The sequence below is a fragment of the Sphaeramia orbicularis genome, chromosome 7, assembly GCF_902148855.1.
Source record: "Sphaeramia orbicularis chromosome 7, fSphaOr1.1, whole genome shotgun sequence".
NCBI lineage: Eukaryota > Metazoa > Chordata > Actinopteri > Kurtiformes > Apogonidae > Sphaeramia > Sphaeramia orbicularis.
In genome coordinates this window covers 26,942,191-26,956,625 of record NC_043963.1, presented here as the reverse complement: position 1 = coordinate 26,956,625, position 14,435 = coordinate 26,942,191, and the positions used below count along the sequence as shown (strand labels likewise).

Below are 14,435 nucleotides of genomic sequence, written 5' to 3'. Positions count from 1 at the left end.
GTTAAATCTGTTTTTTTTCCTCAGGATACAGTCTATAAATGCAGACTACTGTCATATATTGGCTATAATAGTCCTGCAGCTGAATCGTGATTATTGTAGCAGATGATATTAAATATAAATCTTGTTATGATGCCTAGAACGAATGGTCAGAGGCATCGTTGCTGCTCAGTGTTTTGCTCAAGGACACATCAGCAGAAGGGTGGACTGGACGCAGACTGACTCACATGGAATGAGCCAGGTCTGGAGGGGATGGATGGTCAGCTCTGTAAACCCACTGACCTGGCTCAAAGGATAGAACGGTAAATAAAGCAGGCTTTAAGCAAATGAGATTGTCTGTAGTTATAATAGCTGATTTGTGTTGTGTCTGTGCTTTTAAAAGGCGCCGGTAGCGCCCCCTTGCGACGAACTTCGCATTTCCGTGACGTCAATTCAGCACTGGGAAGGAGACAGCTCCCTCCCCCCAAAACCCAACGCGCCTCACGTTGCATGGGTCCCCGGTTATTGATAACACAATTTACCCACTGGGATCCATCCCAGTAACGTGAAACTCGTGGATACAGGGACTGGAAATACAAGAAACATTCCGGGCCGACGAAACGCAACGATTTGTTCATTACCACCGCCAAATAGAAAGCCGAGCCCACCCTTTCACTTGACAACGCGACATCAACCAGGCAGAAAGGTATGGGAATGTCATACTATCCGGTTAAATGCTGATTGAATGAGAAATCAGGTATCACAGGACGTTTAGGTATGATGCCGTTGCTTGGTGCGGTAGCGTTCATGCCGCTCACACTGCACCAATGAATTGATGCTGCCAAGAAACCAATCATCGTCGATGAACGCTACAAAATCATATTTATGCAGCGAGAAAACCCACATTGCGAAATATTTGTGTTGATGCCAACACTGAGCAAATGTACAGACGCTGCGGCAGTTTCACTTGGCATGGACCATAGTAGGCATCGGGCTTGCAATTCATGCACGTCGGCTATGATGCTGCTGAGTGTCATCATCACATCCTCGGTTATTTAAAGATTGATCTTCCTGCGTTTGTGTGTGTGTGTGTATGTGTGTATGTGTGTGTGTGCGCATTGCTCCTTCGCACAGGCCCACTGTTTTTTTATTGCCCGCTTTTCACGCTCTCTTTTCGCTCAGTCGTCGCGGGTCTTCTCGTGCAGTGGTGCAGTACAAGACATGGAGCTGCTGGAGGATATGTGAATTGGGTACATGTGCTCTCTCTCTCTCTCTCTCTCTCTCTCTCTCTCTCTCTCTCTCTCTCTCTCTCTCTCTCTCTCTTTCTCTCTCTCCTCCTCCTCCTCCTCCTCCTCTGCTCTCTCTCACACACACGCATGCACTCATGCACGCACGGAGAGACGTTCACATTCACACTGGAGTGGTTATGCAATTCGTCATATTCTTCAGATGCACACAGTGCTTTTCACTTGATGCATGACGAACGACACATATGGGAGCTGCTGGGCAGCTTTCCTCTGATGCTGTCAGGCTGAGGAGCCGCACTGATGCTTGTCATAAGGACAGTTAAAGAACAGGTGACAGCCAGGACTGTACAACCTGCTTTGGCTGATTCATTCATAAAGCCCATCTTCACTATATGGGTGATGGCTTCACTAAGTAGGATGGTCTTTCATTCATAGACACAAATATGAGGCTTCACGGCATTTTTCAGACAGAATTTGGTTGTGGAAATAAGTGGGTGACAGAGTAGTTGAAATCAGTGCCTAAGTTGCTTCACACTCTGATCAAATGGAGGGCAGAGGACAGTGTTCATTTCAGCACTGGACAGCTCCATAAGTAAACTGGGGCTTGACCCATAGAACTGTCTAGAACTGAAATATTTGGCACTACTAAATATGTAGTTGTTGAAAACGTAGATGTTGAAACTTTCCAACACTTGGGAATATGTTGATTTTCTTATCCATGCCAAATTAATGTTTAACTTTTTGCTATGGAAACTGCAGTTTCAGTCTAAACTGTCAGTTGCTTTTAATTAAGCTAGGTAAATTTAAGATACAGTTACAACTCATGTGAATTATGTGATACAGTCCTATTCTGAAGAATAAGGAAGTAAGTGGACCTTCACCTGAGAGTGTTTAGTTGATTGTTGGTTTAAAGGTCAAGAATGACCTCCTCTTGCATACTGACAAAAGTCAGGCTTCTCTGCTTGTAATGCATTTGTTTAAATGTTTCCTTTTTAGGCTGTCTCCTCATCTTTCCATCTACCATCCACCCTAACCTGCTGTGTTGGGGAAACCCCTGATGAGTGGGACCTGTATTCATGAGCCCCGCGCCCCTTCCCCCTCCCTGTCAGGCTTCAGTACTCCCATCTCAGAACCCCCCTATCGAAGACTCGATGGAGACACCCCTGCCTGCACCCCCGAAACGGACCTGACCCCCACACAGTGTGTCCTCCGCAACGTTCTGTCTATTGACACCGGTGGGCAGGTTGCCCCGGGTGGCAGCAGCCCCACCCCTAGTGATGGACCCTCAGCCCACTTTGACAACAGCGTGCTAAAACTACACGAACATGAGGCCTGCCAATGTGGTGGTGGGGCCGAAGCGGGGCACAGTCCAGAGGCTGGAGCTGTGCGCAGCCAGTCAGAGAATATTCGACTCCAGTCAGGAAGCGGAGGTTTTTTGGAGGGACTGTTTGGCTGCCTAAAACCAGTCTGGACCATGATTGGAAAGGCCTACTCCACTGAACACAAACACAGCCAAGAAGGTATGTGGAGATATCAGAACATGTGCATCTGTTTGTGATTTGACCACCTGCTGTATTTTGGTTAGTGTATGTGACAGCAGGAGAATGGATGTGACTGGCATAAGTAGTGACAGCATACTACTTTGTGACTTAAACATGCCATTCATTCAGAAGATGGCATTTTTGTGCTTTGTAACTACGGAGATACATCATAGCTGAGCCCATGGATGAAGCTCACACTGTTTTATTTTCACTACTTACTGATCGGCACCATGTCCTACCAGCAGTATCACTGGTGATGTTTGTCAGCCCTGCTCACTCACAGTCTTAAGCGACAGTGAGATTTCACAGCTGGCCAGGGGACGCATCATGTGCATCTTCCTCCGCTCCTGCAGCTCTCCAGAGATCTCAACACTTCAGTGGACCTCATGAAGAATTGATCTGCCTGTCTCTTTTATTCTGCCCAGCTTGCTTCTCTTTAGTGACCGTTCTCTTAGTCACTTAAGCTATGTCTCTTTGACAGATGACAGACATCTATGCTATGAGAGGGTTGTTCTCTTTCCATCAATCCATCACTTATCTCGCTGCAGCTGGCTTGAAATGTATTGGTCGAGATAAGTTGTCAATATACTATCTGCTTGAGCATGGCAGGTGTATTGTATATATTAATTGTGTCCTGACCATTCTGATGTCTGGCATGGGCCTCACATTTGCTCTGTAAACCCAGCAACTCCTTGTCCAAACTTGCCAAAGTGCATATTGACATTCTGAAGTGTTGGAGTGTGTATAGGATATAAATTACTTAGTGTGCTACATTTTCACTGGAAGATAATGTAAAGATATCAGTGCTCTATATTTTCTTTTTGTCAACAAACCCCATGAAATACTCATTAACAATGCATTGATCCTAATACAAATATTGCCTATGTGAAATCTAGATTATTTCTTCCCATTGTTCACCAAAACCTACTAAAAACAAGAAAAGCACTCAGAGAGCGCAGACCTCCACCAAGACAGATCTGTACCCCCCCCCCCCCCCCCCCCCCCGATCACCACCAAAATTTAATAATTTCTTCCTTGTGCCAGTATCAACATTTCCTGAAAATTTCATGAAAACCCGTCCATAACTTTTTGAGTTATCCTGCTAACAAACAAACAAACAAACAAACAAACACGCACGTACACAAAGCAAAGTGATCACAATACCTCCATGCAGAGGTAACAAATTAGTGGCTCAATGCACAAACACATAGGGTGACATGTTCATTACAGTAAACATGTAGGTTTATTCTGAGTCAAACTCACTTTAATATAATGCTCTGGAAAACAGTCAGTGGAGTAGTAACAAAAAATATATCTACTCTTGTTTTAATAAGGCTGGGGACAAAGACGTTTGTAGTTTATTTAGAAAAATGTTTCACTCTCAGAAAAGTAAGGAATACTCAATATTGGTGACACATTCCAAGGATTTGCATCTAGATATTAAGGGAAAAGGGGGTTTGAATGGAAAAGCATTACCAGTTTTAGGTCTTTTATGGGATTTGATGACAAACTGAAAGGTCAAGAATGTGGTCCTAGCTTGTTTCAAGATTTCACATTTACTGAGTGAGTTTTACTTTGTTGATCTGTGTTTAGAATCTTGGGAGGTTCCGTTTGAGGAAATCTCCGACTTGCAGTGGGTGGGCAGCGGGGCACAGGGGGCTGTCTTCCTTGGGAAGTTCCACGGAGAAGACGTAGCCGTTAAGAAAGTGCGGGACATCAAAGAGACAGAGATCAAACACCTTCGCAAACTCAAGCACCCCAATATCATCACTTTCAAGTGAGGAGACTTATGATATCCTTCAGGGTCATGTATCAACATACCAATCATTTAACTGCATAAATCTCACTTTGATATAGCGCTTTGCTTTTCTGTGCATCAATAGTATCTGACTACCTGCTTCCTTCCAGGGGCGTGTGCACCCAGGCTCCTTGTTACTGTATCTTAATGGAGTATTGTGCTCAAGGCCAGCTATATGAGGTGCTGCGGGCAGGCCGTAAAATCACCCCTTCTCTCCTGGTTGATTGGTCTATGGGCATCGCAGGTGGCATGAACTATCTACATTTACACAAAATCATTCACCGAGACCTCAAGTCCCCCAAGTAAGTCACTGCATTCAGCATAGCTAAGACTGTGAAATTACTTTTTGGTGGCTTAAACCTTTCATCTATTGTAGTATTTTTTATTATCATACTTTTTGTTTTAGTGGAACAGATAAAAGAAACCATTACTATACTCAGCGAATGTACTGTCTGGGTAGTTTTTTGTTAGTGTTAAGGGTTACTTCCCCAATAATCCTAAAAAGAAGGGACGATATAAAACTAAAACACAAACAGGATATCAAATGTGGAATACACCGAGTCCATGTCTGCCTCATTTCATCAAGTTCCCAAAAGAAAGGCAGGACTTCAGGGTGAAATGTGAAAATACCACTAAATCACGTGTATTGTAATCCTCCGTTTTCAGCATGTTGATCACACATGATGACCTGGTGAAGATCTCTGACTTTGGAACCTCAAAAGAGCTCAGTGACAAGAGCACAAAGATGTCATTTGCTGGCACTGTGGCCTGGATGGCTCCGGAGGTAATTCGGAATGAGCCAGTCTCAGAAAAGGTTGATATTTGGTGAGTCTAGTAAGGCCCAACACCTTTTATTTACTCATATTACAAGCTCTAGTGTCACATTTAATAGAATTGTAATTGCTTTTCATTGCAGTTAATTATAAGTGGACTGTACCATCATTGTAAGTAAATACACTGTGATTCCACAGGTCATTTGGAGTGGTGCTGTGGGAGATGCTAACCGGAGAGATCCCTTATAAGGATGTGGACTCATCTGCCATCATTTGGGGTGTGGGAAACAATAGTCTTCAGTTGCCTGTTCCTGAGAGCTGCCCCGATGGTTTCAAGATTCTGCTCAGACAGTGCTGGTAAGGAAGGCATGGAATGTGGAAAAGCTGTGACTGAGCAGCAGTGATGGGAGGGCAGAAAATGAGCAGATGAGAGTAGTAGGTGCATGGATTTAGTGCAGTTGCACAGGGAAACGCTTGTCTGTGGTTTGGAGATTTTATTTATTTTACAGTGCATTGTAAATGTACACAGTTGTTATTCCCATCTTGGATTTGCAGGAACTGTAAACCCAGGAATAGGCCTTCTTTTCGTCAGATCCTTCTTCATCTGGACATAGCATCAGCTGATGTGCTCTCTACACCACAAGAGACGTACTTCAAGTCTCAGGTATGATTGAAAGATGCACGAGCAATTAATTTAAACGCTTGCACCATGTAGACAATCAGCTACAAATACACATGAACACATGCTCCCACAGTAATCAGACATCAATTTCCATACAAAAGAGAAATGGATTTGAACTCAGATGGAACTAGAGAGGGCTAGTTAACAGATATGTGCTCTCAACAGGCTGAATGGAGAGAAGAGGTGAAACAGCACTTTGAGAAAATTAAATCTGAGGGCACTTGTCTCCACCGACTCGATGAGGAACTGATCAACCGACGCAGAGAGGAACTCAGGTCTGTGTTTTACTCTTTTTTTATTATTATAATTATTAATACAGACCAAATAAAAACCACAGATGCTGTGACAGATAGTGTTTGAATTATTTCATGCTTTCTTTTGGACCAAAGTGTCACACCAGAATAACCAAAATATACAGATGATTTTTGTCTTATGGGCTGTGATCAACTTTGTTTTCAGATACCTGTGGCAAGTAGAATAAATAAGCCAGTGGTTCCCAACCTTTTTTGGCCCGTGACCCCATTTTAACATCACAAATTTCTGGAGACCCCTGACATTCAAAACAGAGACTTCTTTTTTTTTTTTTTTTTGCTAAAATGAATTGGTTTTTAATCATGTAATAGTTTGCTATACTATGTTGCAAATAAACGTTAATTTCAGACGACATTTAGGCTATATAATGTATATTACTATCGATGGAGGCAGAAAAGCCAGGTGTAGATTACTGCACAAAGTGAGAAATTGATTTTCCTTGGTCAGGATATGTACAGTCAGTCCAGCTTTTATTTACAAGGCTGCAAATTAATACTGAACAAACAATAACTCAAACTATGAATTATGAAAGAGCTTCAGCATCTGAAACTGACCACAATGAACATTTGAAAGATAAACAGTACCACAGTGCTTCAGTTTCAGCTTCACAGTTTGTCATGTCTTTTATGTATTGTGACTGTCTCTCTCAACCCACCATATATTTTTTATTAGTACGTTTTTTATTTATTTTTATCAATTACTAGAAATTGCAGGCGATCCCATTTGAATTCCAGACGACCCCACGTGGGGTCCCGACCCCAAGGTTGAGAAACATTGAAATAAGCTTTTTAAATTCTAGTTGGGACGTACAAAGGCCATGTTGACTTTGTCCAATTCCCTGATGATGCTCCTTTGTCCACCCTTGTGGATTAAAATGGCTCGAGTGCATGCCTATTGTAAAGGATTTGGGTTCTCTCATGCGGATGCACCATGACGTCAACAGCCTATTTTCTTCTCAGGCATGCTTTGGACATTCGTGAGCACTATGAGAGGAAACTAGAGAGGGCCAACAACCTTTACATGGAACTAAGCGCCGTCATGCTGCAGCTGGAGCTCAAAGAAAAGGAACTGCAGAGGTAAATCAGTGAGTTATTTAGGCTGTTGTTCAGTTGCACTAAAATGCAATGTACATTTACTATCATGACATGTTTTTCTTTTAGGAGAGAGCAGTCTTTAGATAAGAAGTATCCAGGCTTGTTTAAGCACCATAGCTCCCGTCAGAGCAGCTCCTCTAACTCCATGGACAAACTCATCAAGAAGAGAAATGTCCCACAGAAACTGCCGTCTGGAAAAAGGTGTGAGATCATTTCAATGGTTATTTCAAGTTAATAGTGTTAGCCTCCAGACTGTAACAACTACAAGGAAAGGATAATAATGGAAGAAACACTGATGTCCCTGAATTTAAGTAAAAGTACCACTACCACACTGTGAAAACACTCCACTTAAATCATTCAAAATATAAAGTGTTATGGGGATTTGATCTTTGTAGATTAATCTTTTTGTTTCGATAATGTGTGTTTACATTTTACTGATGTAGTTTTAAGGTTGAACTCATTGCAACTATTTTATATAACATATAATGTGTATTCTATAAGATCCTCTTATATTTATAAGTATTGCAATACAAAACAGCCCTGTTTTGAATTTTGTGACAATGCATTTTTTAGCTAATCCAAGAGGATTTTTAGAGTTTATTTCGATGACGAAGAGGATATTTTTCTTGGGTCTAACACAGTCCTTATGTAATCTCTCTGTAAATCTCAATGACTCAAAATCAGATGAGTCTGAAAAATAATTAGTCAATAAATCTCTCAGATTAATGAAGAGAAGTAAAAAGTATTTTGACTTCTATGGCATAGTGATGTAAAAGTGTATGGTGCAGGAACCTCAAATTTATTACTTAAGAACAAACACATTTACATATTTATAACATATACATATAAATACGTCAAAATCATTAAGTTATCATATGCTCTGATGATTATTCCAAAACCACAGTACAAATTTGGAGAAAATTGTTTTACCAGCTTCATTTCTCAAAATTAGAATTGTTGACATACCTCTTATACACTTTCAGGCCAGACATCCTCAAATCTGAGGTGATTATTCCTAAGATTGACTCATCTGTGATGCAAGTCACCATCCCCGCCTGTCCAAACAGAAGCTCCACATCTCCCAGCCGGTCGCGGAGGGTAAAGACTCGCCATCGTAAGCCTGGTAAAGGCAGCAGTGGGGATCTCGCTGGACTGAAGGCAAATCAATCTTCCCCCAGTAGGGACTCAACTTCCCAAGCCAACAGCTCTAACACCAACACCTCCAAGCAGCTCCTGGAGCCTTCTGCAGCCCTGAGGGGCCTCAGCCACGAGCAGCAGCAGAGGCAGCTATCATCCTCCAGCCCTGACCTCATCTGCACCACACTAGAGGCAGAGGGCCAGGGGAAAGGGGAGTCCTCTGTGGGTGGGCTGGAGAGAGGGGGGAGCCTAAGCGCCTCTGCAGGTTTGGGGGGGTCTGAAGCCGGGGCAGCCGGCCTGGATGATCTCACAGAAACTCCCCCACGCAGTGACACTCCCAGTGAGGATGCTGCGTCTTTTCCGTTCTCCAGCAGTCCAGACTCACCATGCGGGAGGGGAGCGGCAGCAGGACGGGGGTCTCTAGGTTCTCCACGGCTGCCTCATGATGCGGATGAAAAGGAGGATGGAGCTGGTGCTGTGAGGTTGCCTCGTGGGGCATCAGGAGGCATCGGAAGCCAGCACCTCACTCCTTCAGCTATTCTATACAGAGCAGCTATCACACGCAAACAGGTGCTCCATGGGACGTTAATGCATACTCTTCAGCATTCTAATGGACATCAGCGAATTTCACTTGCATATTTTTCCTTTTTCTGACTATACAGAGGCGTGGAGTGTCATCAGAAGAGGAGGAGGGTGAAGTTGACAGTGAGGTTGAGTTGCCACGGAGACGGTGAGTAAGTTGCTGTCCTTCATCATTGGATTTTTTTCCCTCAAGCCATCTTCATTGCCTTATGAGTTACAGAGTATTTTTAAGTTCTGTCAAAGGCCATTATAGTTACGGAAACATAAAACTAATACTTGTTGTAACAGTAATTCCATTCACTGAAATAACACAAAAACAGAGCCAAAATAATGGTATCATTTGCCCCAATGTCACTGTAATTGTGCATAGCATAAAAGGATACAATGACTTTGCACAGTTTGGAATTGTACATAAATAATGGTATGATCAGTCACATTTCATGACATACACTGTTTCTTCCTACCTTTTTCAGCATCTATAAATTCAAGCTTTAATGTCTAAGAAATAAAATAAGATGAGCTCATTCCTCAAAATAAAACTAAATCTACACTAATCTGAAATTTTAACAACTCATCAACAAAACAATAAAAAGAACTGAAAATGTCAAAACTATATTAACTCTGTTTTTTCATGCTTTCCTCTGGTCAAATCTGGGTTTTAAAAACTCTTTCTATTCCAACCTCTTCAGACGTCCGACCAGCATCACCAAGTGCCAGTCGGTGTCTACCTTCAGCTCTGAGAACCTGTCAGTGTCGGACGGCGAGGAGGGTCACACCACTGACCACTCCCACAGCGGCACACCCGACGTGGTCAGCACCAACACAGACGACAGGTTGGACGACCGCAGCGATGACCTCCTCTCTCAGGGGTCGGAGATCCCGGCGGACAACACTGACCCTGCGCAGGCTTCTGATGGCTTATCGGAGAGAGACGGTGCCCCTGGACAGGCGAAAGCTCAGCTGGACGCGGGACAGAATTCAAATGAGGTAACGCATGTGCCAGTGGTGGAGCTTCACCATATGCTTTTAGACAGGAACTGCAAATAAGTAGGATTTTGAGTTACTTTACTATTTTTGTTTTAAGCTACTTCATACTCCTACTGGCCAACATCTGAGCAGCACATATAATCACCTTCCTGTTCAGTGACAAAATGCATCTCTAAATTTACTAACAGTGAAAGATTATATTAAACTGAAGAACACATCTGAAATCTTCCACCTTCTTAGTTTAAAGGAGTGATATTTTGCTTTTTTAAATGGAATTATGTATTTTAAAACATTTCCCTGTGGTCTACATAAACTATAAAGGCTATAGTTGGGTCTGAATTCTTCATGAACCCTTTCATGCATGAATTACGAGAACCTTAGTCAAGATTTTTTTCCTGAGTGTTTTTATTCCTCTTTGGGCATGAAAATAACAATGCAATTGAAATTTTTCTTTTAATGAACCTATTTTTCATGGAGTTACAAAAACCATGTGTTTAATTTTTGAAGCAAAGAAACATGTATTTAAAACCCACTATCAGAAAGTGATAAACTGTGTGAAAACTATAAAATAAACATTTTTAATGTAGTTAATCTGATGTTTTCTCATATTTTAACATACTCTAATACTAGTTGTTAGTCACTTCATGGAGATAATATGCAAAACAAAAAAAATAAAACTGTTAATTACAGTCTTATAACAATTAGCAACTGATTTACACTCAAACATGTTAGTGCAGATCAGGTTTATCAAGAACAGCAAAGTTACAGTAACTGTATGAATTGCAGTGTATGGGAAAATGCATGTGCATCCACTGTGTTGGCTGATATGGAACTAAAACTACAAAACCTGTGACTATACAAGAGAACAGCTGTAGAATAACTGTCCACTGTAGTGACCACTATGCATGAAAGGGTTAATTCAACTCCTGAGGTCCATCTTCAATCCTATTTCTGAGTAATGACACGAGAAAGGTCGTTTTGAGCGCTGGCCCTTTAAATGCACATGAGCCACTTCATGCCCCACCCCCTCCAGGTTGTTGGCTGTGCTGCTCTGTGCCGTTCAACCAACAACTGAACATTTTAGGTAATCAGCTCAAAGTTTGGTCATATTTTCAGTTTTTACTACAACCGCTGCTGCTGCCTGCAAACAATTATGTTGTACTCGGAGAAATGTTCATCAGAAATCTTGACCTTAAACGTGCAAATGTCGTGACGTAACTAGTTATAGACACAACAAATTAAGTAGGAATTAAAACGGGTTGTAGAAATCCACTCGATTTTTGCCAAAATGAATATAAACATACCTTTGCAGTACCTGGAGGGTTCAAATTCAAAATTTTTGAACTGTTAGGGTCCAAATACATAAATAAATGTACCAAAGACTAATAAAAGTGGGTTTAGCAAAATATAACCCCTTTAAATTAACTCTTCTCAAACCCACTTGGATTAATTGGAAAGTGCATTGTCATAAAACTGAAAACAGGCCTCTTTTTATGAGCTCATAAGAAGCTGCCTTTTTAGAGACACATGCTTCTCACTGGACAGCGATTCTACCAACATATGATGATCTCACAGAATATGATTCATCGCTGTAGATTAACCTGCCAACAGTATATTAAGTCCTTAAAATGATCCAAGCGTGTGAAAGATGTGTCAGTAAAATGCAACATTCACATTAACACAGCAGTAAAATTAAGGTGAAACATAATAATAAGTAAAACACTGACAGGGGCCATTTTACTGCACTTTTACGAAATAATTTGCTGATGATACTTCTGATTTTTGGGCTGTAGAAAATATACATTGTGATGCAGGTGTTTTCAGAAGAGTAGGGAGGTCACATATGATTAGGATTCATTCAGATGTGATTCTGCAGCTATACTCCAGTGGTGTCTTCTGCAGCCAGAACATTTACCTATGATGGAGTATTTTTTATAGTGTAATATTAGAGATTTGTTGAATACTTCTTCTACCACTTGCAGTTTGTGATATTATGTTGCACTGGGCTGTACTCATTTATCTGACGTACATCTGTTATTACTGTCTACTGTGGGTTAAAGCTGCAGGAGCATTCATTAGGGAGGAAAGAAGATTAATACACACACCTTCCTGCAGCTTTCTCCTCTTGGTTTACATCAAAACACTAACTGAGCATTACATGGTGTCAGTCTTCTGTCATCAAAATGAAGCCACTTTTCCAAACTTCCATATCAGGAAATGCAGTAAAGCAGTAGAATCCCATCCGAGTTGTATCTGATCAGCAATTGGTAATTACAGCTGTCAATCAAGTATGTGATCGGTCTGAAAATGCCTGTGATTTGCCAAAATCTGCACCATAGAATAGATTTTCTACAGCTTAAAAATACAAGCAAAGAGTAGATGCAGAGTCCTCATGTCCTCTCAGGCCACTTGAATTATATAATGCCGAAAAGTAATGATGGATTTTTTTTGGCCCATAACACTAAAAACCTATCAAGCACTGCAGCTTTAAAATTCTGACATCTCTTCGCTCTACAGAGTCGGGCCCTGTGTGATGATTCTGACTGCGACAGCGCTGAGCTCGATCAGTCAGGTAGCGGCGAACCCAGTCGCCCCCCCAGTGCTGGAGCATGGGTGCCACAGTCTCAACCTTTACCCTATCAGGGGTCTCCACAGGCACCTCATACAGGACCTCCATAGTTCACTGGACAGTAACAAAGACCCTCAGCTCCCCTACAGAGAAGAACCACCACAAGCGAACACCAGTCTGTCAGTGCAGTACATTACTGTTGCCATGAAGGATCACACCTACTACACTAGAGTCACACAGACTATGACAAGTTGACTTATGGTGTCTCATAAGTTTGTTGGCTGGCAAACCTATATCAGATGACATAGGATATTTGTCATAACCTGACATCAGATATTTTGGCAGCTTGTGACATCCGATATATGTCATTTAAGTTCAGTAGGGTTTTTTTAGGCAAAATAGTTACTTAGGTAACCTCAGCCACCGCTCCAGTTGAGCAAAAACCCTCCACAGACGCACATGCACGCACAAGAAACCACACGTTTAGTCCTTTAAACACTCTAACCTTCACTCTGGGAGAATCCTGAATACTCCATACACTAATGCATCAACTACTAATGAATAATAATGTAAATATTCATTACATACCACATGAAAAATATGTAACTTTATTTTATTTGTAAGATAAAAATGTAAGACTAAACGGTATGCAGCCCTGTGAACAAATGCATGATTACATGTTTATAATTTATGGTTCGGATGTGTCCGTTTTATATTTTGTGAAAGTTTACACTTTTTTAATCCTGAAAGTATTCTGTTATTTTGGTTTTGTTAATAAATGTCAGCACTCAAAAAAGAAATGTCAAAATGGAATGAAAATCTCACCGAGACATCAATCATGATGCATAATTAGGGTTCTCAGTAGGTAATATATTTTCTTTTCTAACCCTCCTACTACTGAGTTACAAATACACATAAGACATGCTGTAGGTTTTTATTAAGCTTATCTAATAAGTGATAAAATAGGAGACCAGAGTTCATTCACAAAGCACTTCCGCTGCTGTGCATTTAATGTACACAACTTAATGAAACTGTTGGCCTCTGGTTTGCCTTTTTATTTGTAGGATGTGTGTTTGAAAGATGGTGCTTTATTAATGAACCAAAAGGACTCGTATAGTTCAAACAGTTGGTAGGCTTCATAAAAACCTTTAACTATTCCTTTACCCTTTAAGAGTTTTGCAGAAGTAGCCAGATAAGGAATAGAGCACTCTGTGGTGGTTACTAGTAGAAGAGTAAGTATCCTTTGGGTTTGAATAGAGATGTTTTGTTTTTATACAGCATTGCACATTGTACCTGTAACATAGGAATTATATCAAAAGCAAAATATTATGAGCAACAATAAATAATGTATTGGTTTAAAAAAAAAAAAGTCTGATGTTTGTTTAAAAAGACAGGCCTTGTAATAGCTACAGTTTGTGCTGTTGCTACATCACATTAAGACGGATGAGAAATAAATGACTATTTTCAATGACTTTAAGCATGTCCAAACTGTTCCAGTGTCATTTTGTTACCTCCCACAGGCATGTCCTATGACAGGACCATGTGATGTTACTAAACTTGTCAAGTTTTTCAGTGAATAACAAACATTATAACAGTGCCTTCTATTTAAGCTTGTGACCCTTTAAAGTTATGAACCAAGAGAAATCAATTAACTAGTGATCCGCATATAATTTTGTCTCCTCTCTGCTTCTGTACAAGCACGAGCTTTAATTCCGCCACCTCTTGTCAATATTTCCG

At 41.2% G+C, this 14,435-nt stretch overlaps 1 protein-coding gene across 1 annotated transcript; it reads left to right on the top strand.

Annotated features, from left to right (window-relative positions):
* The first annotated feature begins 429 nt into the window (after positions 1–429).
* Positions 430–14,180, top strand: map3k12 (mitogen-activated protein kinase kinase kinase 12). Its single transcript, XM_030138331.1, has 14 exons — positions 430–682; positions 2,220–2,743; positions 4,358–4,541; positions 4,673–4,864; positions 5,229–5,387; positions 5,534–5,692; positions 5,891–5,999; positions 6,183–6,292; positions 7,289–7,405; positions 7,490–7,624; positions 8,407–9,130; positions 9,223–9,290; positions 9,832–10,129; positions 12,647–14,180. The coding sequence occupies exons 2-14, from the start codon at positions 2,281–2,283 to the stop codon at positions 12,806–12,808; spliced, it is 2,880 nt and encodes a 959-aa protein (XP_029994191.1). The 5' UTR covers positions 430–682; positions 2,220–2,280; the 3' UTR covers positions 12,809–14,180.
* The last annotated feature ends 255 nt before the right edge of the window (positions 14,181–14,435 follow it).